The sequence below is a fragment of the Ictidomys tridecemlineatus genome, chromosome 7 (genome assembly GCF_052094955.1).
Source record: "Ictidomys tridecemlineatus isolate mIctTri1 chromosome 7, mIctTri1.hap1, whole genome shotgun sequence".
NCBI classification, from domain to species: domain Eukaryota; kingdom Metazoa; phylum Chordata; class Mammalia; order Rodentia; family Sciuridae; genus Ictidomys; species Ictidomys tridecemlineatus.
Window position 1 is genome coordinate 99,232,320 of NC_135483.1, and position 26,926 is coordinate 99,259,245.

General features: G+C 44.7%; 1 protein-coding gene across 1 annotated transcript in view; it reads right to left on the reverse strand.

The window, feature by feature from the left end:
• Positions 1-26,475, reverse strand: part of Tfcp2l1 (transcription factor CP2 like 1) — a 62,004-nt gene extending 35,529 nt beyond the window's left edge. The window contains exons 1-2 of the mRNA XM_005315906.4: positions 26,301-26,475; positions 21,440-21,591 (exon numbers count right to left, since the gene is read on the reverse strand). Coding sequence (XP_005315963.1) covers positions 21,440-21,591; positions 26,301-26,362 — 214 coding nt within the window. The 5' untranslated portion in view covers positions 26,363-26,475. The remainder of the gene's footprint in view (positions 1-21,439; positions 21,592-26,300) is intronic.
• Between the last annotated feature and the right edge of the window lie 451 nt (positions 26,476-26,926).

Consider the following 26,926-nt stretch of genomic DNA (forward strand, 5'->3'; position numbering starts at 1 on the left):
ATCCAGTCACAGCAATTATACACAGCTTAACTTAATTATCATCATCTTAAGTTTGATCTCCAAAATCTAGGGGGAATAAAACTCGGTATTATTCTCAGTATTATTCTACAGAATGGGGGGCACACACCTGCAGACTTAGGAGGCTGAGGCAGGAGGATTGCACATTCAAGGCCAACCTCAGCAATTTAACATGGCAAACTGAGTTAGACCCCATTTCAAAATACAAACAGAAAAAGGGGAGGGGTTATAGCTCAGTGGTAAAGCATCCCTGAGACAAAAAAAAAAAAAAAAAAAAAAGAGTATTAAGAAGCTCTTTGAACTTTTTACAATTCATCTGATGCTTTAAGGACAACCCAGCATGTCTTTCTCTGAATGAACCTAAGTTCAACTCAGTTCAATTTGGTTTTAACAACATACAACTCCCTGGTCTTCAATGTGAGTTATTAGGCTGATTTATTTTATCTATCTGTCCATCTGCACACACACACACACACACACATATACACACATACATACATATATACAAACACATGATACATAATATGTGTCGCTCGTTTGTAAAAGTGTAAAAGTCAGCAGAGTAACTAAAATTCTACCAAGTAATCAGTAGCATCATTATCATGAAAGACAAATAGAAAGAGTTTTTTTCCAACCTTTTAAATGAAATCTGTGGAGTTCGGGGAATGTTTTGGTTTATGGTAGTATAACATGGCATTTGCAAGGTTTATAATGCCCAGGTGACTTTTTATAAAATATTTTAAGAAAGTTCTCAGAATTATGCTATTATTTGGAATAAAATTGGTGCTTACGTGGGTACAGTTTAAAAAAGAAAAAGATAAACCATTGTTGAGCACATGGATGCTTTTTCTCTTCAAACTGTTAAGTCAAGGGCTGGGTTGAGTCTCTGGTAGAACTCTTACCTGACATGTGTGAGGCCCTGGATTTACTTCCCAGCACCAAAAACAATACAACAAAAATCTGAAATTAATATCTCTCTCACATACACATACACACACACACACACACACACACACACACACATGCACACACACACACATACACACAGAAAAATACTTGGATCTATTGCTATTCTGTGTTGAACTATAGTTAAGAGTTTTCTTACTCTCCAGCCCCACCCTATAGGAAAGTTCCCAGGGCTACCTAATGGCTGCACCCTCTTCTCACTCCATTTGGCCCAGCTACACGTGAGCGCAGGGGTAACAGTCACACAGCCATCCACATACCATCCCACAATTTTGGTACTGCAAAGGCTGGGGCTGGGGCTCCGTGGTAGAGCGCTCACCTAGCACATGTAAGGCGCTACATAAGGATAAAGGCATTGTGTCCATCTACAACTAAAAAATATTTTTTAAAAGCATGCCACAGTGGGTCTGGGGATATAGCTCAGTTGATAGAGTGCTTGCCTCACATTCACAAGGTTCTGGGTTCAATTCCCAGCACCAAACAAACAAACAAAAAAAACCCACTGCACATGATGAGTCTGTTTTATTTAATGAACTCACTTTTCAACTTAAATTTGGTTTTCACATAGAAATATGGTTTTCAGTGACAAAACCATAATCATGCACCATAAATAAATAGTCAAATATGTAGATAAGCAGCTGCCAATGTGCTCGTGAGTTCTCTGTTGGGACCCTGGTTCAGCAGCAGGGTGTAGCCTGGGACAGGCTGTAGTTGGAGCCTCCCTTTCTACTTGTCCAATATGTGGACAATATTAGTACTAAATGCACAGGATGCCCACAGGGCGGAGGCGCAGCCAGGGAAAACTGGTGCTCCCCAGGTCTTCAGAGAGTCTTAGAGTGGACAGAAAGGGGACAGGAAACCGGCAGGGCTAGGGACACCACTGGAAAAAGTTTCAAGGCAGTTCCCTCCAAAGACCAGGCCCAATCCTTTACTTTCAAACTGTTAAAGTCCTTAGAAAAGCCACCAAGGAAGGAGCCTCAGGTCACTCTGCGATGTAAACCAGCCCAAGGCAGGTGGCTGTCAGCCCCGCCCAGGGAGTCAAGGTGACCTGGGAGTGGGCGGAGCTGGGGCAGAGCAGTCACAGGCTCCGCCCACCACCCCACCTCCTCTCTCAGTGAGGGCTGAGCCAGGGTGAGCCCTTCGGGTTTCAGTTTGGGCACCCCAGACAGGGAGAGGTGGGGGCTCCTCAGCTGGATTTAGGATCAGTCTGAGGCCACTCCCCATCACACTCGTGAAGGATGACTTGGAACCTGCCCAAAGGAGCAGGTGACACAGGACTTCCTCCGCCCTAACCGTAGGGTGGTGTCCACACTCTGGGCCCTTGCCCTTCCCGCTGCCCACTCGGAGTGGCAGGTTTGGGGTCAGGGATGTGGAGGCGAAATAAAACACACTGGTCCTGAGCGCTCCACAAACCTCACCCTTAAGCAACCCATAATATTCCTGACTTCCAGCCCAGGGTCAGCCACGTTTTCCTGTCAAGGGATTGGTAGTGACGATTTTTGGCTTTGGGGGCCTTGGATCTCTGTCCCAGCTATTCTACCATTGCAACAGGGAAGTAGTCATATAGACCACAGGGGGACAGGGACAGGGGAGCTGAGTTCCCATGAAACTATCTCTGGGCATTAAAGCATGAATTTACATATACCCTTTACCCTTGCACTTCTTCACGTGTGTGTGTGTGTGTGTGTGTGTGTGTGAGAGAGAGAGAGAGAGAGAGAGAGAGAGAGAGAGAGAGAGAGAGAGAGAGAGAGAGAGAGAGAGAGACTGGGGATAGAAACCAGGGGCACTTCACCACTGAGCCACACCCCATCCCTGTTATTTCTGATTTTGGCACCTGGTCTTGCTAAATTGCCTAGGCTGGCCTTGAACTGGTGACCCTCCTGCCTCAACCTCCCTTGTCACTGAGATTACTGGCTGGCCGTGGGCACCACACCCAGCTTTCCCCTTCTTTGAGTGCTTTGTCACTTTGATGGATTCTCCCTGCTGGTCCTTCTTCAATAGTGATGGAGCCACAGATGCTCAACTAGTCTGAAGGCTGAGGACAGCCCCCTAGTCACCAGGTCCCCAGGACAGGTCCCCCTCCTTGTTCATAGTTTGAGATTTTAAATGAATTTAAAAGAAATTTAAATTAAGCTACAAATACCAGAACCATTAGGTGACAGGTTTTTACTTAATGGTGGCCGAATCTCATGATAAACCCCTTAAAGCAAAGAGAGCTAGAGCCAGTCAGCCAAACCAAGAAGAGCATGAAGTCTCACTCGACCTCACTAATGAGAAAGAAGGGCCAAGAGAAAATAGGACCCTGGTCACCCGTAAGATTGGGGGGGAAATACACATACAAATAAAATGACTTATTAACATCCCACAAGGACAAAGACACGGGGAAATGGACCCTGGCCTCACAGGTGCTGGAGCGGGGAGATCATAGGTCATGAGTCTGTGTCTACTGGGCGTTTTGACAATATTCATCAATATTAACAACGCACACAGCCTAGGAGCCAAGACTCTCTCGTCTGTAGAAACTGCCAGCCCACGAGCTTAACTTTTTTGTGTTTAAGTATTTGCACAAGGCCATTGATGCACAAGAACTATGAAAGCTAAACACTGGAAAGAAACTAAGTTTCTCAATCGTGTTGCTATGCAATTATGGAATACTACGCAGCCATTCATTATAGAGAATAGAGGCACAATACCTTCACCTAGTGGTCCAAGTTGGCATTGTGTGCCTGTCCTAAGGTGGGGCCCCAGGAAGGGCAATGCCATTACCAGCCATCCCTGTTCACGGGGCATAGCCTGAATCTAAGCACGAGGAAATGGCAGGTAAACCCAAGTGGAACCAGTCCACAGTCACCTGGCCTGGTCTCAGCTTGGGAAACGTCAGTCACATAGAAGACAGAAAAGGTGAGATGGCCCGGTACAGCAGCTGAAGGAGGGACAACCCAATATGACACCTCATCCTGGACTGATCTTGAACCCTGGCCGACACCTGCTGTAGAGAACACTATAAGTAACTGGGGTGTAGCTCCGTGGTAATTTAATTTTAATAGGGTTATATGATAGGCAATGTTATAACATCCATGTTAAATTTCCTGAACTTCATGATGGAATTGTGGTTATATAAAAAATGTCCCCGATCTTAGGAACTACATGCTAAGTAGTGTTTAAGATAAAAGATCACGTTGTCTACTCGCAAATGATTCGGGAAGAAAAAAATAATAGAGATATGTACATTGATATGTCTGCAGTTATTCCTACCTACACACAGATGTAGAGAGAAAAATATCTATATATCTACAGATGCATATGTACAGATATGCATAGCTTTATTTAAATCTATACATATTTATATTATACATAGTATATGTACTATATATGTAATTCAAGTGAACGTGATGAACTATTAAGAAGAGGGTCAATCTGGTGAAGGATATACAGAAGTTTACCACACCAACCTCTCTATTCATCCATAGTTTTGAGATTTAAAATGAACTCAAAGTAAAAATTAAAAAGAAATTAAAATCAAGTTAGAAATAAAGCTGGGCACAGTGGGGCACACTTATAATCCCAGCGGCTCTGGAGGCTGATGTAGGAAGATCCCAAGTTCAAAGCCAGCCTCAGTAATCAGTAAAGCACTAAGCAACATAGTGAGACCTGTCTCTAAATAAAATTTTAAAAAGGGCTGGGAATGTGGCTCAATGGTTAAGTGCCCCTGGGTTCAGCCCCTGATTTAAAAAAAAAAAAAAAAACAAGTTACAAATAAAAATTAGGCAGATGTATGTTATTACAGACATGAAAATCCATCCACCACACACACACACACACACACACACACACACACACACACACACACACGGAGCGTGATTGCTCTTTTGTTAGACACAGGGTGGAGTGCTTGCCTAGAATACGTAAGGTCCTGGATGCAATCCCCTGCACTGCAAAACTGAATAAATAAACAAAATAGATTAGTAAGTTATGCCCACACCCCTGGATTTGTGAGACTAATATGTATCTAAAGTGAGGGGAGGGACCTTTCCCTTTTCCATTATGTACAATTAAGCGTTGGCTTTAAACATAAAAAATTGGAATATGTTACTTGTAAATTTGAAAAATACATAGGATAGAGAAAAGAGACAAATGCCTCCAATTATTTCGAGCCCATAATAGATGCTCATAACAGCAGTGGCTGGGATTTATTCTTCAAGGACAGATAGGGAAGTCAGTCCAAGTCTTAGGACACCAAACATATGCAAGCCATGCCAGACAGATGGAGGGACATGCCCAGGGTCTCACTGGGAGACCATCCTGAGGGACCCACAGTAAAATATGAGTATGTTCATTTTAGGGATGAGGAAACAAAAGGCCCAGAGAGGGTGATGATGTACCCAAGGTCACACTGCAACTTAATATAAAGTCTCAGTGGCTGGTCGTTGGACTGCCCAGGATAGGAAGGGAAAAGGGTTGGGATCTGGTAGACTCACTGGGGTTGAGTCCAGGACCCTGAAGGACCAAGGCAAGTTCTTCCATTTCTCTGCATCTCACTGTACATCTGCAAAATGTTCTTTTCAGAACTGCTTTGAGGACAAAATGAGATGGTGCAGTTCCAACCTGGCATGTGACAGCACTCAGCCAGTGTCAGTCACCATTACCACATCCAAACACAAGGTCAGGAATGCACTCTCCTTACCAGGCCCCACCCAGGGGCTAGTCACTGTGCTGTGCTGCACAAATAAAATCTCCTCCAGACCTCACAAAACCCCACTTGGAGTGACCTGGCTGCCCAAGGTCACCAAGCCAGCAGGCAGCCAGGCTGAGATGCACCCCCAGGCAGGGACTCCACCAGCCACAGCTATCTTCTAGAGGTCAGCTGCAGCCACAGTGCTGCCACAGCAGCCACCCCAGCCCCCTTCCCCTTGAGGTGAGCCCACCAGGTGCCCCAGCAGAGCAGGATGGACAAGCCAGAGTGGTTCTGCCCTCTGGGGAGAACCTGAACAGGAGGGCCTCCTGCCTGGATCACGGTGTTCCCAAGAACAGGAGGCAATTGCCAGGCCAGCCAAGATTTACAGGTTGTTTACTCTCCAACAGTTGCTGCTTTGGGTAATTAATGCCACATAAAACATAATAGAGGCCATCATTACCCAGAGAAAGGAGGGCAGGACGCCAACGGTCCTGGAAGAATGGCAGACACACAAAGCACCACACTGCCTCCATTGTGCCTGGAATGTGGAGTGTGTGTTGTCACTTGCATATGCGGGACACTGTGAAGGTGCCCGTGCACGTGACACAGAGCACCTACAGTCAAGGAGACAGCAGGCCTGGGGAATGGGTCTGCCATCAATAGATCCTGAACCATGCCCTGTGTGACCTTGGCCAGGGCACTCAAGCTTCTCAGCTGCTCGGGAACATCAGGGGCCAGGTGCGGTCTGGCCCACAGTGGAGCCAGATAGAGGGAATGTGCCCAAAAAAGACAAAGAAAAAGGGAAGGGAAGAAGGGAGGCAGGATGAAAGATATGAAAAGTACTTAATTTCATTTATAATCAATACTATGAATTAAATAAAAATAATTTAGGAGCTGGGGTCATGGCTCAGTGGTAGAGCGCTCGCCTAGCACACAAAAGGCACTGGGTTTGATCCTCAGCACCACATAAATGTAAATAAAGATATAGTGTCCACCTAAAATTTTAAAAATGAATATTTTTTAAAAATTAATAAATAAAAATGATTTAAAATAAAATACGACTATTTTCTTTTTTTAAAACATATGATAGTAGAATGTGTTTTGATGTATTATACACACATGGAGTACATCTGCCCTTTCTTCTGGTTGGACGTGATGTAGAATTGCACTGGTGTATTCACATAGGAAAGTTCAACTAACTTTCCTGCTCCCGTTCCCCCTTCCTTCCCTTCCTTCCCCTTTGTCTAATCCAAAGAGCACTATTACTCTCTGTGCATATTAATAAGAAAAGAGTTATCAGCTGGATGATAGAGTCCAGGTAAAGGTGTGGAGACCTCTGCCCAGCAACCGGGGTATAAGGAAGAACCGTCTCTGTGGAGGGTGATCTGATGTCTGTGAATATGAAATGCACGTATCCCTCCACTTGTGTATTTAGGAGGAAAGAGCAGACCTGAGTCTTCACTTGAGTATTCCTGAAAATATACAAGCAGCCTCCGAGGAGAGGAAGTGGGTGCCTGGGCAGAGGCAGGAGGGAGAGACTCCATAAACCCTTTTGTGCCACTTGACTTTTGAACCAAGTAAATACGTTAACTTGCCTAAAAAATAAACGAAGAGACCATGAAGGAACTACCTTGTAAGTTAAGTAGGACAAAGGACAGTAGAGGGTAGAAAAACAAATCTCTAGGATAAGGTCAGAACTGTGAGGTCAGAACTGACAGGCCCCTCTCCTCCCAGCCCCGCAGACACCACAGGCTGTGACCCACTGGGGAGGAGGACCGTGTGCTGGGCCCAGGGCAGACCCCAGCCTTCTCCTGCTGAGGACTCCCGAGGTGGGGACCAGACCTCCAGGCACTGAGCTTCTACCTGCTCACATTGTCCTGCCTGCCCTGGGTGGCCCCACTTCCTGTTTTGGCCCCTGGTGACAGGAAGATCTTTGGGGGACAGTCACTGAGGAGAAAAATGAGGACTGTCAGTTCTCCCCCAAGGCACCAAAGCTGGCCCAGAAGCCCTGGCACCTCCCAGGGCACTGCTCCCCGAGTCCAGCCTCAGGCTGCAGAGAGGAGAAGGGACAGGCAGGTGCAAGATCACTCCTTCGGGCCCAGCTCTGTGCCCCCCAGGATTCAGGTAAATATGTGGCCAAGTCAGGCCCACAATTCTCTCCCTAGGACAGGGGGACCTGAGCACAAGGCTCGCTGGATGGCTGAGGACGCATGTTCTCGGTGTCCTTTGGTGGCCTTGGTGTCTGTCCTGTGGCCACAGAAGCAAGGAAGCTGGTGGCAGAGGGAGCATATGACACACATCCCCAGAGGGGCACAGGGAAGACAGTCAGAAGCCTATGGACCTGAGTTCCACTTGGCTTCTGACGCCCAGTTACCACCCTGCTCTAGGGCCTCCCGTTTGCAAGGTGCCAACAGGTGGCTAAAGGTAGCCACGATAAGGGGCCTCCAGCACCCTAGGCTGAATCCATCAAGAAGCTGGACAATAGGCCTGGTGTACTAATGCACTCCTAGTCCAAGCTACTCAGGAGAATGAGGCAGGAGGATCACAAGTTCAAGGCCAGCAAGACTCAAAAAACAAAAAAGGAAGTATGGGGAGGCTGGGAATGTTAATGTTGCACAGTAGTGTTGGCCCTGGGTTCAATCCCCAGCCCAGGAGAGAGAGAGAGAGAGAGCGAGAGAGAGAGAGAGAGAGAGAGAGAGAGAGAGAGAGAGAGAGAGAGAGAGAGAGATTAGATACACAGGCAATAAATAACCAGAGCTGGATATGGAGAAATTGGAACCCTCCTCTATTGCTGGTGCAAATGTAATATCGCACAATGGCCTTAGAAAACAGATTGACAGGCCATCAAAAGGTCAGACACAGTTACCACTTGGCCCACCAATCTCACTCCTCCCTATCGACCCAAAGAAAACAAAAACATAGCTCCTCACGAAACTTCCAGCAGCATTCTTCATATTAGCCCCAAAATGGGAACATCCCAACTGTCCATCAACTAAAGAATGACTTTTGAAAATGTGGTCCATGCATACAAGGGAGCATTTTTCAGCAATGATAAGGAAGGATATTCTGATAGGTGCCAGACATGGATGACCCTGAAACATGCTGAGAGAAGCCAGTCACAAAACACCGCCATTTGCATGACAAGAAATGCCCAGAATAGGCAAACTTATGAATATAGAAAGTAGATTACTTATTGCCAAAGGACTGGGGAGAGGGAGGGAGACAATGAAAAGTGACTACTAAGGAGTGTCCTTTCTTTTAGGAAAGACAAAAATGTTCTAAAATTAGTCGCAGATGATTTAGTATATTTAGTTGAATGTACTAAAAAACATTGAATCTCATTCTTGAAACAGGTTGTATTGTGTGGTATGTGAATTGTGTTCCAATAAAGCTGATTTAAAAAAAAAAATTTCAGAAGGAGAGAGACCAGATGAAGTACCCCTCGATGTTCTGGAGTGAGTCACACAGTCCCTCTGGACCTCAGTTCATGTAACCATAAAACGGAAAGGCTAGACCAATGCTTTTCTAGTTTTAATTAGGCAGGTTCTGATTCCGTGATCCTGCAACAGGCCCAGGATTCTGCATTTCTAATAAGCTCTCAGGCGATGCTGATCCATGGACATTTGAATTAGCAAGACAGTAAAGATGTTATCAAAGGCCCCTCGTGGCCCTCATCCTTTAGGAAAGGACCGTGAATTCCTAGAGCATATGTGGTCTCCCCTTCCCATTCAGGGGCCTCTAATCACCCAGATGAGAATTTCCAGACAGGTCCCAGGCTGAAGAACAGGAAGGTCAAGAATCCCCCAGTTACACCCAAGGACAGACCTCCCGGCTGGACTCAGAGGAGGCGCTCAGTCTGCAAAGCACAAGCCATGATGAGACAGGGATGAGATGGCCCTTAAGGGACACAAAGCATATTCCCACCTAAGACTTGGTGAGAGGCAAAGTAGAAGCAGGTCAGCTGTCCATCTCCAGGCTGCACAAGGAAGACTCTTCCAAGGGAACCTCATAAAGGGACAGAGTCCTGAGAGAGTAAGGTCTGAACATCATTTTCTAAGTTCCACAAAGAAGCACCTATAGCCTCCACAGGTTCTTTAGCTGTCCAGCCCAGAGCCTGGTTGAGAGCGCTGGAATCCCACCAGGGCCTGGGGTCTCTAGCAGGTTGTATGACCCAGAGATACTGCAACTTTCCTCTGGACTTGCTTCCTTCTCTTAGGAAATGAAAGGACGGGACAATCCTGGTAGCTACTCATGTTTAAAACAAAGCCCCAAACACCTTCCTCATTCAGAGCACAACTCTGCACACATCCTTCCAAATACTCATTCGAAGCCTAGCACAGTGGCGCCCGAAACCTGACTCAGGAGCCCATTCTATGAAGAGCTAAGTGGATCTTCCTACCCTGGAACTTCCTTCCCACTCCTTTCACCTCCAAACACCCATGAAATACCACTGAAGTTGGCATCAGATGGATGGTTAACATTTACTAAGACACTTTGATGTACCTGGCTCTTAAATATGATGTGTCATATGAATCATAACCTTATTTGTACAGTGATCAGAGCAAAGCTTATTGAACGGCCACTCCTTCCTCCAGGCCCACTGATGGCCCATCCTGATTGCCAGCACTTGCTTGGTGTAGGGGTTAGGGTTCTAGATAAGCAGCAGAAGTCACTTGGGACCATTTGATGCCTCTTCTCGTTGAGCACTGGGGTCTACCCTTCCAGAGCACCATTATTAAGCCATGAAATGAAATTTTAGAGGTTTCACATATCTGTTTTTCATCAAGGAGGTCTATGGGACCCCCCACAGAATAGAAGTTGGGGGATCGTCTAGTGGATCTTTATTAAGTGCTGCCAATCATCGTCAGTAAAGCCAAAGGAATGGTTCCACCTAGGGAGCTCTGGGACTTCCGTTTCTGCTCCCTGACTTTATAATCCACTTCAACTTGGGTAGGATATATTTTGGCTAGCTGTTTTTCCTGCAAAGTGCTCACAAAACATAGAGGGTTTTAATGTAATTCTTAAGAATACATCGTTTCGGGCTGGGGATAGAGCTCTCTGTTGGTACAGTGCTTGCCTTGCATGCACAAGGCCCTGGGTTCAATCCCGAGCAACACACACACACACACACACACACACACAAAAATACATCATTTCTGGGGCTGGGGATGTGGCTCAAGCAGTAGCGTGCTCGCCTGGCATTTGTGCGGCCCGGGTTCGATCCCCAGCACCACATACAAACAAATGTTGTGTCCGCCTAAAACTAAAAAATAAATATTAAAATTCTCTCTCTCTCTCTCTCTCTCATTTCATGCCAGACATGGTAGTTCATGTCAGTAACACCAGAGGCTGAGGCAAGAGCATCACAAGTTAAAGGACAGCTTGGGCAACTTAGCAAGATTTTGTCTCAAATAAAAAATTAAAAAGGGCTGGGCGAGAGGTCAATGGGATCAATCACTAGTATTGGGGGCAAAAAAAAAGTTTGACAGGTTGAGCATCCCTAAATCCAAAATCCAAAAATGCTCTGAAATCTCAAGCTTTTTGAGCATCAATATGATACTACAAAAGGAAAACGCCACACCTGACCTAGTGGATCTGGTCACAGATGAAACACAGGTACACTAAAAATATTGCATAAAATTACTTTCAGGCTACATGTATAGGCATATGAAATATAGATGAATGGCTGGGGTTGTGGCTCAGCGGTGGATCGCTCACCTAGCACATGCAAGGCCCTGGGTTCAATCCTCAGCACCACGTATAAATAAATAAATAAATAAATAAATAAATAAATAAATAAATAAATAAATAGTATTGTGTTCAACTAAAAAATAAATATTAAAAAAAAAGAAAGAAATATAGATGAAATCTCTTGCTTGCCAGTGGCCACACCTGCAGTCCCAGATACTAGAGAGGCTGAGGCAGGATTGCCTGAGCCCAAGACTTTGAAGCCATCCTGGGCAATGTAACAAAACTAAGTTTCAAAACAACATACATACACACACACACAAACACACACACACACACAAACCCTCAGGTTTAGACTTTGGTCCTATTGTCTCTATGGTATTTCATATATATTCACACAAATAATCCCGAATTTGAAAAAATATCTGAAACATGCCTGGTCCCAGGCATTTCTGGTGAGGGATATTCAAGTTAAATTTTAAACTAATTAACTGATCCATTATTTAAAACATAATCAAAGTTTGACATGACCAAATGGATATCTTTGAAGCTGGGCATGGTGGCGCACACTTATAATCCAAGCTGCTCGGGAGGATGAGGCAGGAGGATCAAGTTCAAAACCAGCCTCAGCAATTCAGCAAGGACCTAAGCAATTTGGTAAGCAACTCAGTGAGATCTGTCTCTATGTAAAATATAAAAAGGGCTGGGGATGTGGCTCAGTGGTTAAGTGCCCCTGGGTTCAATCCCAGGTGAAAAATAAATAAATAAAATGAATGAAAAAGTGGGAAAACATTTCCAATGTGTATTTTAGTTTAGTTTATTTTAGATGTTGATGGATCTTCATTTTCTTCATTTATTTATATGTGGTGCTGAGAATCGAACCCAGTGCCTCACATATGCTAGGCAAGTGCTCTACCACTGAGTTACAACCCCAGCCCCTCCAATGTATATTTTAAAATCCAAAATATATAAAGAGCTCTTACAAATAAATTTTTTTAAATTATCAGAAAAATCACATGAAAAGCAAAAAGGATTACAAAATCTGAAAAAAAAAATTCAACATCATTGAGGAAATGAAAATTAAAACTAGAATACCTTATATTTTCCCTCACAGATTACCAAAGGTTAAATTCTTGGCAAAAGTAAAGACAGAGACATTGTCCATTCAGCAGGGCTGGGGATGTTGGCCTCACATGTGCAAGACCCTGTGTTCAATCTCCATCACTGCAAAATAAATAACTCCGTAAGTCCCTTTCTTAAATCAGGCACAGAAGTTATGTATGCCAGGCACCAGGCTAGGACAGGCAGTGAACCAAGACTGAGTTTTCAGCGTTCAACAAGTTTTGTGTTCCAGGTACGATAGAGGCATATACACAGAGAAGCTCACTGAAGCACTGGTTATAGCTATTAAAAAAAAAAAATGGAAACAACACCACTGTCCTCAAGAAGGCAAAAATCAGGCTGTCTCCAGAATAATGCAACCAGTAAAGATTGTTTGGTTTTTGTATTCCGGCTATTTATTTATTTTGTAATGCTCAAAAACCCAGGATCAGACACAGGGTCTCCTGCATGCTAGGCAAATGCCCTACCACTGAGTACACTTCCCTGGTTTTTATTTAATGTACCAACATGGAAAGAATTGAGGATATTTTATTTGGAGGAGAAAGAAAGCATATGTATATATTTCCATTTTTCTTAAAAAAGGAAAAGGTCCACACATCCCTCCAAGTACACATGTATGTGTCCATAATTATAAATATATCGAAGGGCTGGGGTTGTAGCTCAGTGGTAGAGTGCTTTCCTCCAGTGGTGAGGCCCTGGGTTTGATCCTCAGCACCACATAAAAATAAACAAATAAAAATAAAGATATTATGTCCATGTGCAAAAAAAAAATTTAATAAAAATAAGTAAATAAATATGTTGATTAATGTATGACTAAGAAAAATCTAGAAGGGAGGACTGTGGAAGGTTTTCTAGAGTCCATATTTTAATGTTTGGCTGTTCTGTGTTCTAAGAATGTACTACTTTCATGATCGTAAAAAAAATAAGGGGCGTGGATTTTTTTTTTTTCTTAAAGTAATGGACTTCAGGGTCATTTGGTTGATCCAGTTTATATTCCCAAACTTCAGGCTAAAAATTAATCTGGAAAGAAAACTTCAGCGATGAAGAAAAGATAACAAAGTGACTAATCCTTTGCCTCATTCCTTAAATTCAAAGTCACTGATATAATTGGGAAGAGGGGGAAATCTCACTGGATTCTTGCTGTTTGCCAGACATTCGTTCTTACTAAATCCTCAGGGCCATTGCCCAGAGTGAAATTGTCCGGGTTTCACAGAGGAGGAAATCCAAGAAGATGGTAGAGATGAAGTGATTTCCCTGGAGGAGAAGCAGGTACCAACAGAAGCCCGTCCCCCATTGGGTTCTAGAAGCAGAGGAGACAAGCCTGTCTACTGAAGCTCTTATCTCCAGGCTGGGGACTGTGGCCAGGGCAGCTCAGGTGGGGTGGGGGTGGGGGTGGGGGTAGGACTGGTTTGGGTGTTCCTTCTTTAGGGAAGCAGCTTCTCCCCCACTCCATGCCTCCTTGCCCCTCTACCCCTATCCAAGCCTCATCCATCTTTCCTCGGAGCCACGTCCCAGGACCAGATTGGCAGGCACGGCTCAGAGAAGCGCCCAGTGTAGAATCTTGACTGCTAGGAGCTTTCAGAAGACCATGCAGCACCCACCCCAGCTCAACCACTCCCAGGCCTGCCTCCTGATGGGGTGGGACAAAGGGAATCTGCTTTCACCTCTGTCTAACTGTCGTCTGAAAGATGTGAATAATATATTTGGGGAGAACAACTTCAAAAGAGAATATCAGGGCTGGGGGTGTACCTCAGTGGTAGAGTGCTTGCCTTGTGTTTTCAAGGCCCTGGGTTCAGTCCCCAGCACCAAGTGATAGATAAGGAATTGAAGGCAAAGAGAGGTTTGGTGATGAGATAGCTTCCCAATGGCTCAGCCTCAGTAAGTAGCTAGAGCTCTCGGTCATCTGGTCTACCCTTCCACACCATCCCTCCTCTTCAGGTTCCTAAACCTAGACATCCTGAAGCACTGGGGATTCCCGGGACACAGCACATTCAGCTGAATCCCTGTGCAAAGGGCTTTTCTCTTGTCACTGAACCACCCTTCTCTTCTTATCAAGAGAACATTTTATTTTGTGAATGAATCAAAGTGAGTCCTGTGAAAACTTGATATCATATTTAAAGACTCAGGGTTGTTTTGCTGGAAAATACCAAAGCTTTCCCCAAAACAAGCCATTCTTGCAAAAGTTGTTTCTTATCTCCAAGCCAGGATTGCCTGGGGTTCTCTCCCCACCACCCACCTCCTCCCTTCCCTCTGGCTCCAGCCTTCAAGAAAGATCTGTCCACAGTGACCTTTGGCCAGAGACAAAGAAGTTATCTGAGAGTTTGCAATTCAGCAGCTGTCCACCCCTTACAGAGAAAGAGGACATACTAGGTTTTTCGAACTAGTTTCACAACTTCCAAAACTAGCCATTGGGCGTGGAGTCTGAAAACCCACATGTAATGTACCCTAGTCAGGCCGCATGTCACCAGGAGGCGGTTTTGACACTGGTATTAGACACTATTGGAATGGGTTTCTAACCCTGGATTTACAGACAGGCATCCCTTCCATGTTTCAGAGAACTTTAAACACATGATGTGTTTAAAGGTGTGGCAGCACAAGCCTGTAATCACAGCAAGTTGAAGGCTTGAGGCAGGAAGAGTGTAAGTTTAAGGCCAGTCTCTGAATTTTAGCAAGACCTTCACCAGTTTAGTGAGACCCTGTCTTAAAAAGAAAAAAAAAAAATTAAAAGGACTGGGAATGTAGCTCAGTGGTGCAGCATCCCTGGGTTCAATCCCCCAGCTAAAAAACAAAAACAAAAACAAAAAACATATCTTTACAAGGGAGAAGGCATGGGATAGCCTCAGATAATGTAATAAATATCATAGAGCCAATCCAATAAACATTAATAACTGAGTAGCAGACTTTTTTCTTTTTGAGATTGAACCCTGGGGCACTTTACCTGAACCTTATTATTTTTTTAATTTAAGATAGGGTCTTGCTAAGTTGTTTAGGGCCACTGCTAAATTGTTGAGGCTGCATCACACTTGGAATCCTCTTCCCTCAGCCTCCACTGTCGCTGGGATTATAAACGTGCACTGCTGCACCCTATGAAAACTTTTCAATTAACCAAAAAGGTCTTGAATAATATGTCAAAATCACTTTCAAAAAAAGTTTTTTTAAAATATTTATTTTTTAGTTGTAATTGGACACATTATCTTTATTTTTTTATTATTTATTTTTATGTGGTGCTGAAGATCCAATTCAGGGCCTCACACATGGTAGGTGAGCGCTCTACTGCTGAGCCACAATCCCAGCCCCCATTCAAAAAAATTTTTTTGAGACAAGGTGTCACCATGTTGTCCTGACTAGTCTGGAACTCCTGGGCTCAAGTGATCTCTTGCCTTGACGTCCCAAGAGGCTGGGACTATAGATGTGTCACATCACACCCAGCTCAAAAAAGTCTTTTTTTGGATTGAATCCAGGGGTCACGGGGAATCCCATCACCAGCCCTTTTCATAAATATTTTATTTAGAAACAGGGTCTTGTTGAGTTGCTCAGGGCCTCAATAAGTTGCTGAGGCTGGCTTTGAACTTGTGATCCTCCTGCCTCCGCCTCCCGGGCTGCTGGAATTACAGAGCCACCTCACCTGGCTCAAAATTAATTTTTAAAATTGGGTCAAAATCTATTTGTCATCTAACATAAGGATAGACTACTCAATAAAGTGTGCTGAAAAAGATGTCTGCTATAACATTATTGATAATACTGAAAGAACAAACAGGAAAAATGGAAATAAAATCAATCATTCCTATTTTTAATTTTGGGGATAATTTAGAGCAGCTACTATCAAGGCATGAGATTAACGCTGGGGACACCGTGCGAAAAGATGAGACAGGACTCAGCCCTCGTCATTTCCATTCCGTATGAAAAATAGACACTGAAATAATCACTTTGTATATTTTCTTCCAGCAATTATGACAAAATTCTATCCTAAGAACAAGAGGAAATAGTGAAATACATACTTTAATAACAGTGGAAAATGTTATTGTAAGAATAATATTTGGCGTACAGTGGGGCACACCATAATCCCAGTTTCTTGGGAGGTTTAGGCAGGAAGGGTGCAGGTTTGAGGCCAGTTGAAGCAATTTAGTTAGACCCTGGCTCAAAATTAAAAAATAAAAAGGGTTGGGAATGTAACTCAGTGAGATGGAGCAACCTTGGGTTTAATGCCCAGTTATCAAAAAAATTTTTTTGAAAAGAATAGTATACAATAAAAGCAGGGCAATTGTAAAAAGTCTATGATCTTATCAGTTCTTTAAAAAAGTATAGACGTCTCAATGGTTATAAAATCAATCTGTAAGAATAAAATGATTGGGAATGGTTAAGAAAAATTATGAAAGGAACTTCTGTTCTCAAATAGTAAAACATACTTCCAAGATACAATAATTAATCCAATTAAAAAATTCAAAATTAAAAAAAAAAATCAATGAATATCAGTGTTTAGGACAAATAACTACACAAGAGTCCATTTCTGACCATTTGGTTTTTAAAATGTTTCAAAAGTAGCATTTTATGCCAATGAGAAAAGAACAAATTATGCAGTAACTGTTAGGTTAATTATCCAGAAAAAATAACCAAATTTATATCTTTACATTACATTATATATTCCAAATTCAGTGTTAAAAATTACAAACTGTTAAATAAAATTTCTAATAAAAAAGATCATTGGTTTGAGAATGTAGAGCACTGGTTTAGCATACACAAGGTCCTGGGATTGGTATGTGCGTGCACACACACGCACACGCGCACGCGCACACACACGCACACACGCACACACACACACACACATACACAAATCAAGGTATATATCCCATTTCATAAATATAGTTATCACAATTTAGTTAATTGGAAAACAACCAACAGGAAAAAAATATTGCAACATTAAGCAGCTAAAATGTTGAAGTTCTTCATAAATGGTATTCTCTTCAAATCAATAAGAGAAAAAACTTTGCAAAGGACATGAATATAGTTAATACAGAAAAATATCAATAAACATTTTAAAATATTCAACTAGATTAGCAATCACAGGAATGCAAATTTAAGATCAAAGTCCATGGTTTTTCATACTAATCAGATGAAGAATGACAGAAGAAGAAAAATGGCAGCAATGCCCAATAGGGAAACAGTGAAATCTACCCTGTTGGCCACTGTGTGTGTTATTTTCTTCTGCTGAGAAGTAATTTGGCAGTATGTATCAAAACCCTGAGGTCTTCTGCACATGGGTAATCCCACTGATTTGGGAGGCTGAGGCAGGAGGATCGCAGCTCAAGCCAGCCTGGGTAATTCAGTGAGACCCTTGCCAAATTTTAAAAAATTATATAAAGGGACTAGAGATGTAGCTTGGTGAGTCTTGACCCCTGGGCCCAATCTCCAGTACCAAAGGAGATGGGGACTTAACGTTCAAGTCCAGTAATTCTATTTCTTAAGTATATATAGCTGGGGCTGGGGTTGTGGCTCAGTGATAGAGCACTTGCCTAGCATGCATGAGGCACTGAGTTCGATCCCCAGAACCACATAAAAATAAACAAAATAAATGCAATCTGTCCATCTACAACTTATATATCTATGTATATATAGCTAAAAATTGGGCTGCGGCTGTAGCTCAGTGGTAGAGTACTTGCTTCACACATGTGGGGCACTGGGTTTGATCCTCAGCACCACATTAAAAAAATAATAAAATAAGATAGTGTGGGCTGGGGATGTGGCTCAAGCGGTAGCAGCGCGCTCGCCTGGTTTGTGTGTGGCCTGGGTTCGATCCTCAGCACCACATACAAACAAAGATGTTGTGTCCGCCGAAAACTTATAAAATTCTCTCTCTCTCTCTCTCTCTCTCTCTTAAAAAAAATAAGATAGTGTGTTCTATGTAACTAAAAAGATATTTTTTAAAAAGTATATATAGCTAAAAATTAAAGAATCAACATTGCACATAAAGATTTACATACAAGAATGTCCATCACAGTTTAATCTCTAACAACTAGAAAGTAAGTGTCCACAATATGAAACAAGCCAAAGGAACAGAACCGAACAGTGTAACATGTAACATGTAACCGGAACTGTACAGTGTAACCATCCGTAGCAGGACAACATAGTGGCCAAAGCGTTTCTTTTCTCTTTTCTTACCTTTTTTTCTTTTTTGCAGCCCTGTATGCTGAACCCAAGGCCTCACACATGCTAGGCAAGAGCTTTACCACTAAGTTATATCCTCAGCCCTTTTTTAAAATTTTTCTTTTGGAGGGTCTTGGGTCTTGCCAGTGCTGGCTTGAACTCTCCATCTTCCTACCTAAGCCTGTTGGGACTACCGGTGTTGCCACCACCACCAGCTCCCAATGCATTTTTTTTTTTAATATTTATTTTTTAGTTTTTGGCGGACACAACATCTTTGTTTGTATGTGGTGCTGAGGATCGAACCCGGGCCACAGACATGCCAGGCGAGCACGCTACCGCTTGAGCCACATCCCCAGCCCCTCCCAATGCATTTTAATGAGAAAAGTTCACAAACTAGAAAATGTCAGAAAAAAAAATAATAAAGACAGAAAACCAGGATAAATTTTTGTAGCGTGATCAGAGTTTGAAAAGATGTAAATGCAATTAGTTATGCACAAATAAGGTTAGCAGTTATTCTCTGGCAAAATTAGAAAAGATTTTAATTTTGTCTTTTAATTTGTTTTTTTACAATCATTCAAATGAACATGTATTCCACTAATAATCGGGAAAATGTGGGCTGGGGATGGGGCTCAAGCAGTAGCGCGCTTGCCTGGCATGCATGCAGCCCAGCCTCAGCACCACATACAAACAAGATGTTGTCCGCCGAAAACTAAAAATAAAAATATTTTTTAAAAATTCTAAAAAAATAATAATATTATTGGGAAAATGTAATTTTAGAGATATTTAGGGCCAGGGATATAACTTGGTGGTCTAGAGTGCCTGCCTAACATATACAAGGCCCGGGCGGGGATTCTTAGCAGTACTGTAAATAGAGAAAATCTGAAGTATAGACACCAAATTAACACGTGTGAATTCGGAGGCTAACTCCTATGTTATACAAGAGAAAAAATGCTCCTAAATCTTTCTAAAAGTCCTAGCCCAGTATAGCAGCTCATACCTGTCATCCCAACAACTTGGGTGGTTCAGGCATAAATATCTCAAGTTCTAAGCCTCACTTAGTGAGGTCCTGACCAACTTGGTGAGACCCCAGCTCAAAAAAAAAAAAAAAAAATTGAAAGGACGGGGGATTGGGAAAAGAAAAAGAAAGACCTAGCATGCTGACTTTCAAATTTTGTCTCAAGCTGACTGATTAGAAGGAACGGAATAGGGGTGTCCCACATAGTGAATACAGCCAACGGCTTTGCGGATGGGGGAAGGGGACAGACGAAATGTCCTGGTCCTACAGCAAGATCCCAGACTTCTCCTCTGCACCATGGACATGGCCAAGAGCAGGGAAAACCATCAGCTCAGCTGACTCTGTAAATACCTTGTAATTGCTTCATTCTAAAACAAGACAGCAGAGATCTAGAGAGGAAGGAATCTGCTCAAAGATACAGCAGTTAGAAGCATCTGACCTTCTATCAAAGAGAGGAAAAAGGCAGCAGCCACTGCACACACAGGCTCAGAGACACTCGCCCTTCCACTCAGCTTTGTCACCCAGAACATTGCAGATGGAGCCCAGGTCTCAGCCCCACAGCAATCTGAGTACAGGCGTCAGCAAGACCAGCTCAAGACAACAGGGCTGCCCCCGGGGGATAAGCCTGTCCACAGAGTAGACAGGCAGACACACAGCCACCTGCTCATTCTGAGCTAGCTTCTTGGCTCAGAAGCCAGCAAGTTCCTCCGCCAGACAGCTCAAGGATCATGCTGGACTTCTACCCTCACCCACCTCGAAACCCAGGAGGCAAAGTTCCACTGAGGGGAGGCAGCCACGAAGGACACACTGCTGTTCCTGTAACTCAGTGTGGCCCGACCAAAACCAGGGTCCTTTGCCCTTCTGTGCTTCCAATGTCATGTAGACAGTGATCACGCCACTAGATGCCCAGGATTTACCAGGTGACCAGGAAGAAAGTGCATGAAACACATTCACATCATCAGGACCAAAACCACAGAAATGCCATCCACCAGGACACGATCCAAGTGCTCTTGGTAAAGGGGACAAATTGACTGAACAACCTCTAAGGGCCACTTACCTTCAATCTTGCCAACTTCACACAAAAATTACACTTCTCGCTTTACACATGAAAACACCGAACTCCAGAGAAAAGGCAAAGGCAGTTCAAAGTCACAGAACTATGAAGAGTTAAGAGTTGGAATTCAAACTCCAAAGCTCATTCCTCCCAAGACATAAGGAACAATCTTGTCCCCTTTCCACAAAGGGCCTCCTTCTGTCAAGCAGAACCCAGCCCTGTGGTGCCAGACACAGGTCCGCCCTCCTACCGCCTGCCCGGTGCGCGTCCAAGGATAGCAGACCCAGTAAACCAAAAGTACTCAATCCACACGGAGGACCATCAACCGTGGTCACAATACATAGTATTTGCGGCCGCAGTCAACAGCACATCTGCTCCCTGAAGGTGCTATATAGTAATATTACCGCTAAGGACACAGTTGATGTTTATTTCTTTGAAACATGTTTCACTATGTTGTGAGGCTGCTCTCAACCTCTTGGGCTCCAGTGATTCTCCTGCCTCAGCCTCCCAAATAGCTGGGACTACATATGCCCAGCTTTTGATGTTTCCATATTTCAGATGAAGACTCAGAGGTTCATAGAGGTCTGAGAGTTCAGAAATGGAATCGGAACAGGTGTCCAACACCAAAGACTTCCTGAGCCCCACCCCACCAATTGGGACAACTAATAAAACCCAACAGGATCTTCACATCAACTCCCCCTTGTTCTAGAGGATGCCCCCACCCACAGGTTCCACCCTGGCCTAGGGCTCCAGTTACTACCTTGGTTGAGGTAGGTCAGGGTCTCTTCATGGAGCTTCACTGCTGGGGACGTGGCGGCACACAACACGTACTGCAAGGGTGGCAGCCGGGCCCCATTCTCGGGGGACAGCTGAGGCTCCTCCTGCTTGAAGATGGGTAGAGCCAGCACATCACTGTAACACACAGGAAGGCGGTGGTCAGGAGCAGGGCCCAGGGAACCCGGCTTCAAAGACAAATTGAAGTTGGAGAGAGAGACCAAGACCCCGGGGAACAAAGGCTATTCAACGAGGCCCACTGCAGCCAGCTGGCTTAGATTTGGATCCCTCCTGTCACAAACCCTCTAAATGTTTTCAAATAGAGTAAACCAGGCTGGGGCAGCAGGTGGTGTGTCTCAGGGATAGAGACCTTGCCTAGCATGTGCAAGGTCTTGGGTTTGAACCCCAACACCAAAAGAAAAAAAAAGAAGAAGAAACCAGTCTTGCATGATTCTAGTGTTACTTGATGGTTCTCAAAAAGATTTACTGAATCAAGTTGTGGAGGAGGTTAAAAATGTAAAGTTCCTATTATCTACAGAGAACCTCTAAGTGACAGAGGCCAGTAACAATGAAGTAACCTTTAGAAGCCATTTGGTTTCCATCCACAGGAGACTGCTCATCATGTGCGTTTTGGATAATAATCATCTGAACAACAACTTTTAGTTTTGAATCAACTCTTCTATTTATCAGCCACTTTTCAGACCAGCATAGCCTAGACCCGGGGCTAAAATGAAAATAAAGAACCTGTTGGCCTCACTCACCCAGGACAAGTCACCCCTCCCTCCCTTCTGAGAAGGGGACAACTCGCCCCTACCCTGTTTAAGGCTCACACTGATCTCTCAGAAATGCAAGAAGAGGAGAACCTTGGTTTTGACAGAGTTTCCTTATCCAAGTGAAAAATCTTGAGATGCTCAAAGATTCTTTTACTTCTAAACAAAACTCCCCAGGGCATTAAGAATGAGAGTCTCCTATCAGGGTGGGACTGAGGAACTTGTGTCGGGATTGCTTTCTTTCTTCTTTTCTTTCTTTCCTTTTTTTTTTTTTTTTTTTGTTGTTGTTGCTTATTTTGTTTTGTATTTTTTGTTTGTGTTGTATTTGGGGACAGGGTCTTGCTGTGTTGTCCAGGTGGGCCCCAAACAAGCCTAGGATCTCTGACTCCCACCAAAGTAGCTGGAACTCCAGGTATGCACCCTCCAAGGAGTCAAAGAAATCCTTGAGAACATGAATGACCTGCAAGCAGGAGAGACTTGCTTAAGCCCTCTGAAGTATAAGCAGCACCAAAAAAAGCAAGCGTCCTGCCCTATCTTGATAACCCTCCTCCCTTCGTGGGTCCTGGGTTATGAATCAAATTAGCTGACCCCACTTCACTGCATAAACACAAACTCCCTGGTACAACCTGTTCCTTATACAATATCATAAATGAGTGTCTCTGAAACACAAACCTAGCACACACCCCAACCATGTCTAACCAATTCTCGGAAAGAAAAGGCTGGCTTTGGGCACACCTGGGAAATCTTTCTTTCAAAGGGCTTCCCTGCCACATTCTGCTGCCCAAAAAGGGAAAGCACAGGGCTGACCGGCTTCCTCCACTACTCGACTTCCTCTTTCCAACTCGGAGGTTCTCTAGGAACATGGGAGAAGCAGGCAGGCTTGCTCACCTAGAAATTGCATCATTTCATGTTTGCCCAGACCATGTTAAGTTAATAATCCATGCACTGCTGCCTTTAAATTTGGAGGAAAAAAAAAAGGGTGTGTGTGTTGGGGGGGGGGTTGCAAAGAACCATCATTCAACAGTAACTTGTTTCAAACCTGGCATCCTTATTTGCCAAGGAATAAAAGTCACCAGAACATCAAACAGAAAGGGAGAAGGAGTAAAGGCCACTACTGTCAAGGTCAGACGTTTGCAGATTTTGCAGAATGAGGAGACAACAAACCAAAGATAAAAATACTCCCCTCCCCCCAAAAAAAGGAAAAGGACAAGACCCTCTCTCTAGAGTAGGGAGAACAGGGACATGTGCACAGACCCCACTACCTTGACCTTCATTGAGGTCAGCCTCTATGAAGGCAAAACCCCGAGTAAGAAATAAAATTCTAGGGCTGGGGTTGTGGCTCAGCGGTGGAGTGCTCACCTAGCACGTGCGAGGCCCTGGATTCAATCCTCAGCACCATAAATAAAGATATTGTGTCCAACTACAATTAAAAACTAAATATTAAAAATAAGAGGGCTGGGATTGTGGCTCAGTGGTAGAACGCTCGCCTAGCACGGGAGGGACCCAGGTTCGATCCTTTATAAAAATAAAGGCATTGTGTTGTGTCCATCTACACCTAAAAATATAATAAATGTTTAAAAAAATAAGAAATAAAATTCTATCTACTTATTTATTTAGCAGTACTGGGGATTGAACCCAAGAGTGTTCTACCACTGAGCTACATGCCCAGTCCTTTTAAATTTTATTTATTTATTTATTTATTTAGAGACAAGGTCTTGCTAAATTGCTGAGGCTGGCCTCAAACTTACTATCCTGGGCTCCCCAGTAACTGGAATTATAGGCATGCACCACCACACCCAGCAAGAAGTGAAATTTTGAAGCCAGGTGTGGTGGCCTACACCTGTAATCTCAATGACTCCCAGCGACTGAGAGACTGAAGCAAGAGAGATCTCAAGTCTGAGGTCAGACTCAGCAACTTCACGAAGCCCTCAGTAACTTAGTGAGACCCTGTCTCAAAATAAGTAAGTTAATAAATAAATAGGGAAGGGGATGTAACTCAGTGATAAAGCACCCCAGGTTTAAATCCCTAAAACACCCCCCCAAAAAAAGAGGTGGAATTTTGAAATAGACAGGGCTCGGGCTGGGGATGTGGCTTAAGTGGTAGCGCGCTCGCCTGGCATGCATGCATGCATGTTGCCCGGGTTCGATCCTCAGCACCACATACAAGGATGTTGTGTCCGCCGATAACTAAAAATAAATATTAAAAAAATTCTCTCTCTCTCAAAAACAATCTTTAAAAAAAAAAAAAGAAAAAGACAGGGCTGGGGGTGTAACTCAATGGCAGAGTGCCAGACTAGCATGTGATCGATCCCCCAGCACTACATATGGACCTTCTTCATCTATGGTTTCCCAAAATAACCCCCCCAAACAGTATGGTTTTTTTTATCACCCCCCACACTGCATGCACAGCCCTGGGGACCCAATTCAGGGCCTTGCACTTGCTAGACAAGCACTATACAACAGAGGTACATCCCCAGCCCCCCCCAGGCTTTATGGCACTTTTCACCCCAACTTTTGCCTTCCTCCCTTCATGTAATAACCAAAACCTGCAAACTTCCATATGAGTAGCAGATGTTAGGAAAATTGTACTCTTATTTATAGAATTACTACCTAATAGGATGATATTTCAGGTATCTGAGAAGTTTTAAGTACACATTATCTTCAACTCAAGGTCACCTTCAAACTCATTTTGAAGATATGACAAAATACTTAACGGCCACAAACCAAAATCTAGACAAAACTACCATGAAAAGGGCAATGTGCAAATGGTAAAGATATACTCTGTTGTCGCCTTTTTCATAAGGGAATAGCCACTTAATCTCCTGCAGGGAATTAACATCCTCCCAAGTGGGCTCCACCACTGCCCAGAGCAGCTTCCCTCGGGTGACATGGCCACAGTCTGCTGGCAGGCGGGCAGTCCTTAAGACCCTAGATTTTTTTTTTTTTAATCATCCACTACTCTGAATAAAAACACCAGATACACCAGTCAAATCCAAGGGTTCCTCTGCTTTCTGGCGGGGGAATGTCTTCAGGAAGAACGACTAGACAAATACCTATCAGAAGCTGGAATTTCAAATAAACTGTCGTGGCAAAACTGGGCAGGAACTTCTGGGGGCCAAACCAAGCGCAGAAGGTGGGTAGCTCGTTAAGTGCCTGAGCTGCCTTCCGCCTCGCAGTTCACTTTTCCTGAGCCCACCTCAAATGCCCTTTGGGTTAAATTAGGCACATTTAATAAACTGTGACTAGGATGGAAATAAAGACAGGTTAAAGCTGGTTCCGGCGAGTTCAGAAAGTGAAATGACTGCCCATTAGTACCCGGCCAGCTGCACAACATGGAAAAAAAGATCTTCCAGGAACTGAAGCAAACGGGGGTCCTGCTTCCTAAAAGGTAGGGGGGCGGGTGTTGCAAAGTACTTTGCAAAGCGGGCAGGACTTACTTTTCCCTTTGAAGAGCACTAGTCAAATCCCTGCAGAAGAAGAAAGATTTCCATCAAGGGCAATAAACGCTCGGGCTTCAGGCAAAGACCACCTAGAGGAGGAGGTCAGCCAGCCCCTTCCGAACCCGCCCGCCCGACGGTCCACCAGGGGCTAGCGAGGCCCGACGAAGGGCACTGCGGAAAGCGCAAAACTCAGAGAGGGATCCAAGTGGAGAAGGGCAAAGAGCAGGGGATTAACTTCCCGGGGGAGGCTCCGGACGGATGGAAGAAGTTTCCTCTGCTACTCTCACACGAGGGGGAAGAGGACAGATGTGCGAGGTGGGAAAGATCCCGGGAGGCTGGGGCCCGTAGGTGCCCCCGGTACCCGCAAGGGGTCGGCACGGAGGGGCCCGACTTGCTGCACCCGCCTCGCCAAGCCCCCAACTCCGCGCGTCGGGTCCCACCGGGATCGGTCAGTCTGTCCCTTGGGGACACTGGGCGGGGCTCTCCCTTCCTCCCCAAAGGACCCACCGGAGGATGCCAGGACCTGGTAAGCGCGCTCCCTTCCCTTCCCTGGACGTCTTGGCCGCGCCGGGCGCACCCCTCGACAAAGCCCCAGGGTTGTGGCCGTCGCGGCACGCGGGCGACGCGAGGCCCTTACCGCAGGTAGCTGCCGGAGTTGTGCTGGTTGTAGTGCTCGGGCTGCGTGTGCCAGAACAGCATGGCTGGAGCTCCGAGCGCGCCCACGTAGGCGCGGCAGCCAACGGAGACGCGGGCGGCGCCGAACTCTCAGCCACCTGAAAGCTGTGCTGGGAACCTGAGGTGGCCCTCGGCCCGGATCATTTATGGGCGGCCCGGGGGCGGGGCCGCGACCGGACCGTCCCCTAGCCGCCGGGAGGGCGGCTCCCCAGTCGCAGGCGCGCCTCACCCGGGAGCTAGCGCCCCTCCAGGGAGCCGCGAGCCAGGGCTGAGCCCGGCCCCCAAGGGTGGGGCTCAGGTGACCTTAGCTGCAGCCCACCTGTGCTAGGCACCTCCGGGCTTTCCGATTCTGACTTCTGGCTCTGGGTGGAACTCTAGAGCTGCTTGGTGGATTGGAAGAAGCTCAAATGTCAGGGACCCTGGCCCAGGCACTCTGGGTCCCCTTTTGGGGCTCTTGGTTTTTTGTGGGATTTTTTGTTTTATGTTTTTTTTTTTTTTTTTTTTTGGATCACCATTCAGAGTCTGAAATCATGACCTTGTAAATTTTTACTTGTGTATGGGTTGGTCTTTCCTCCCTACAGTGGAAAC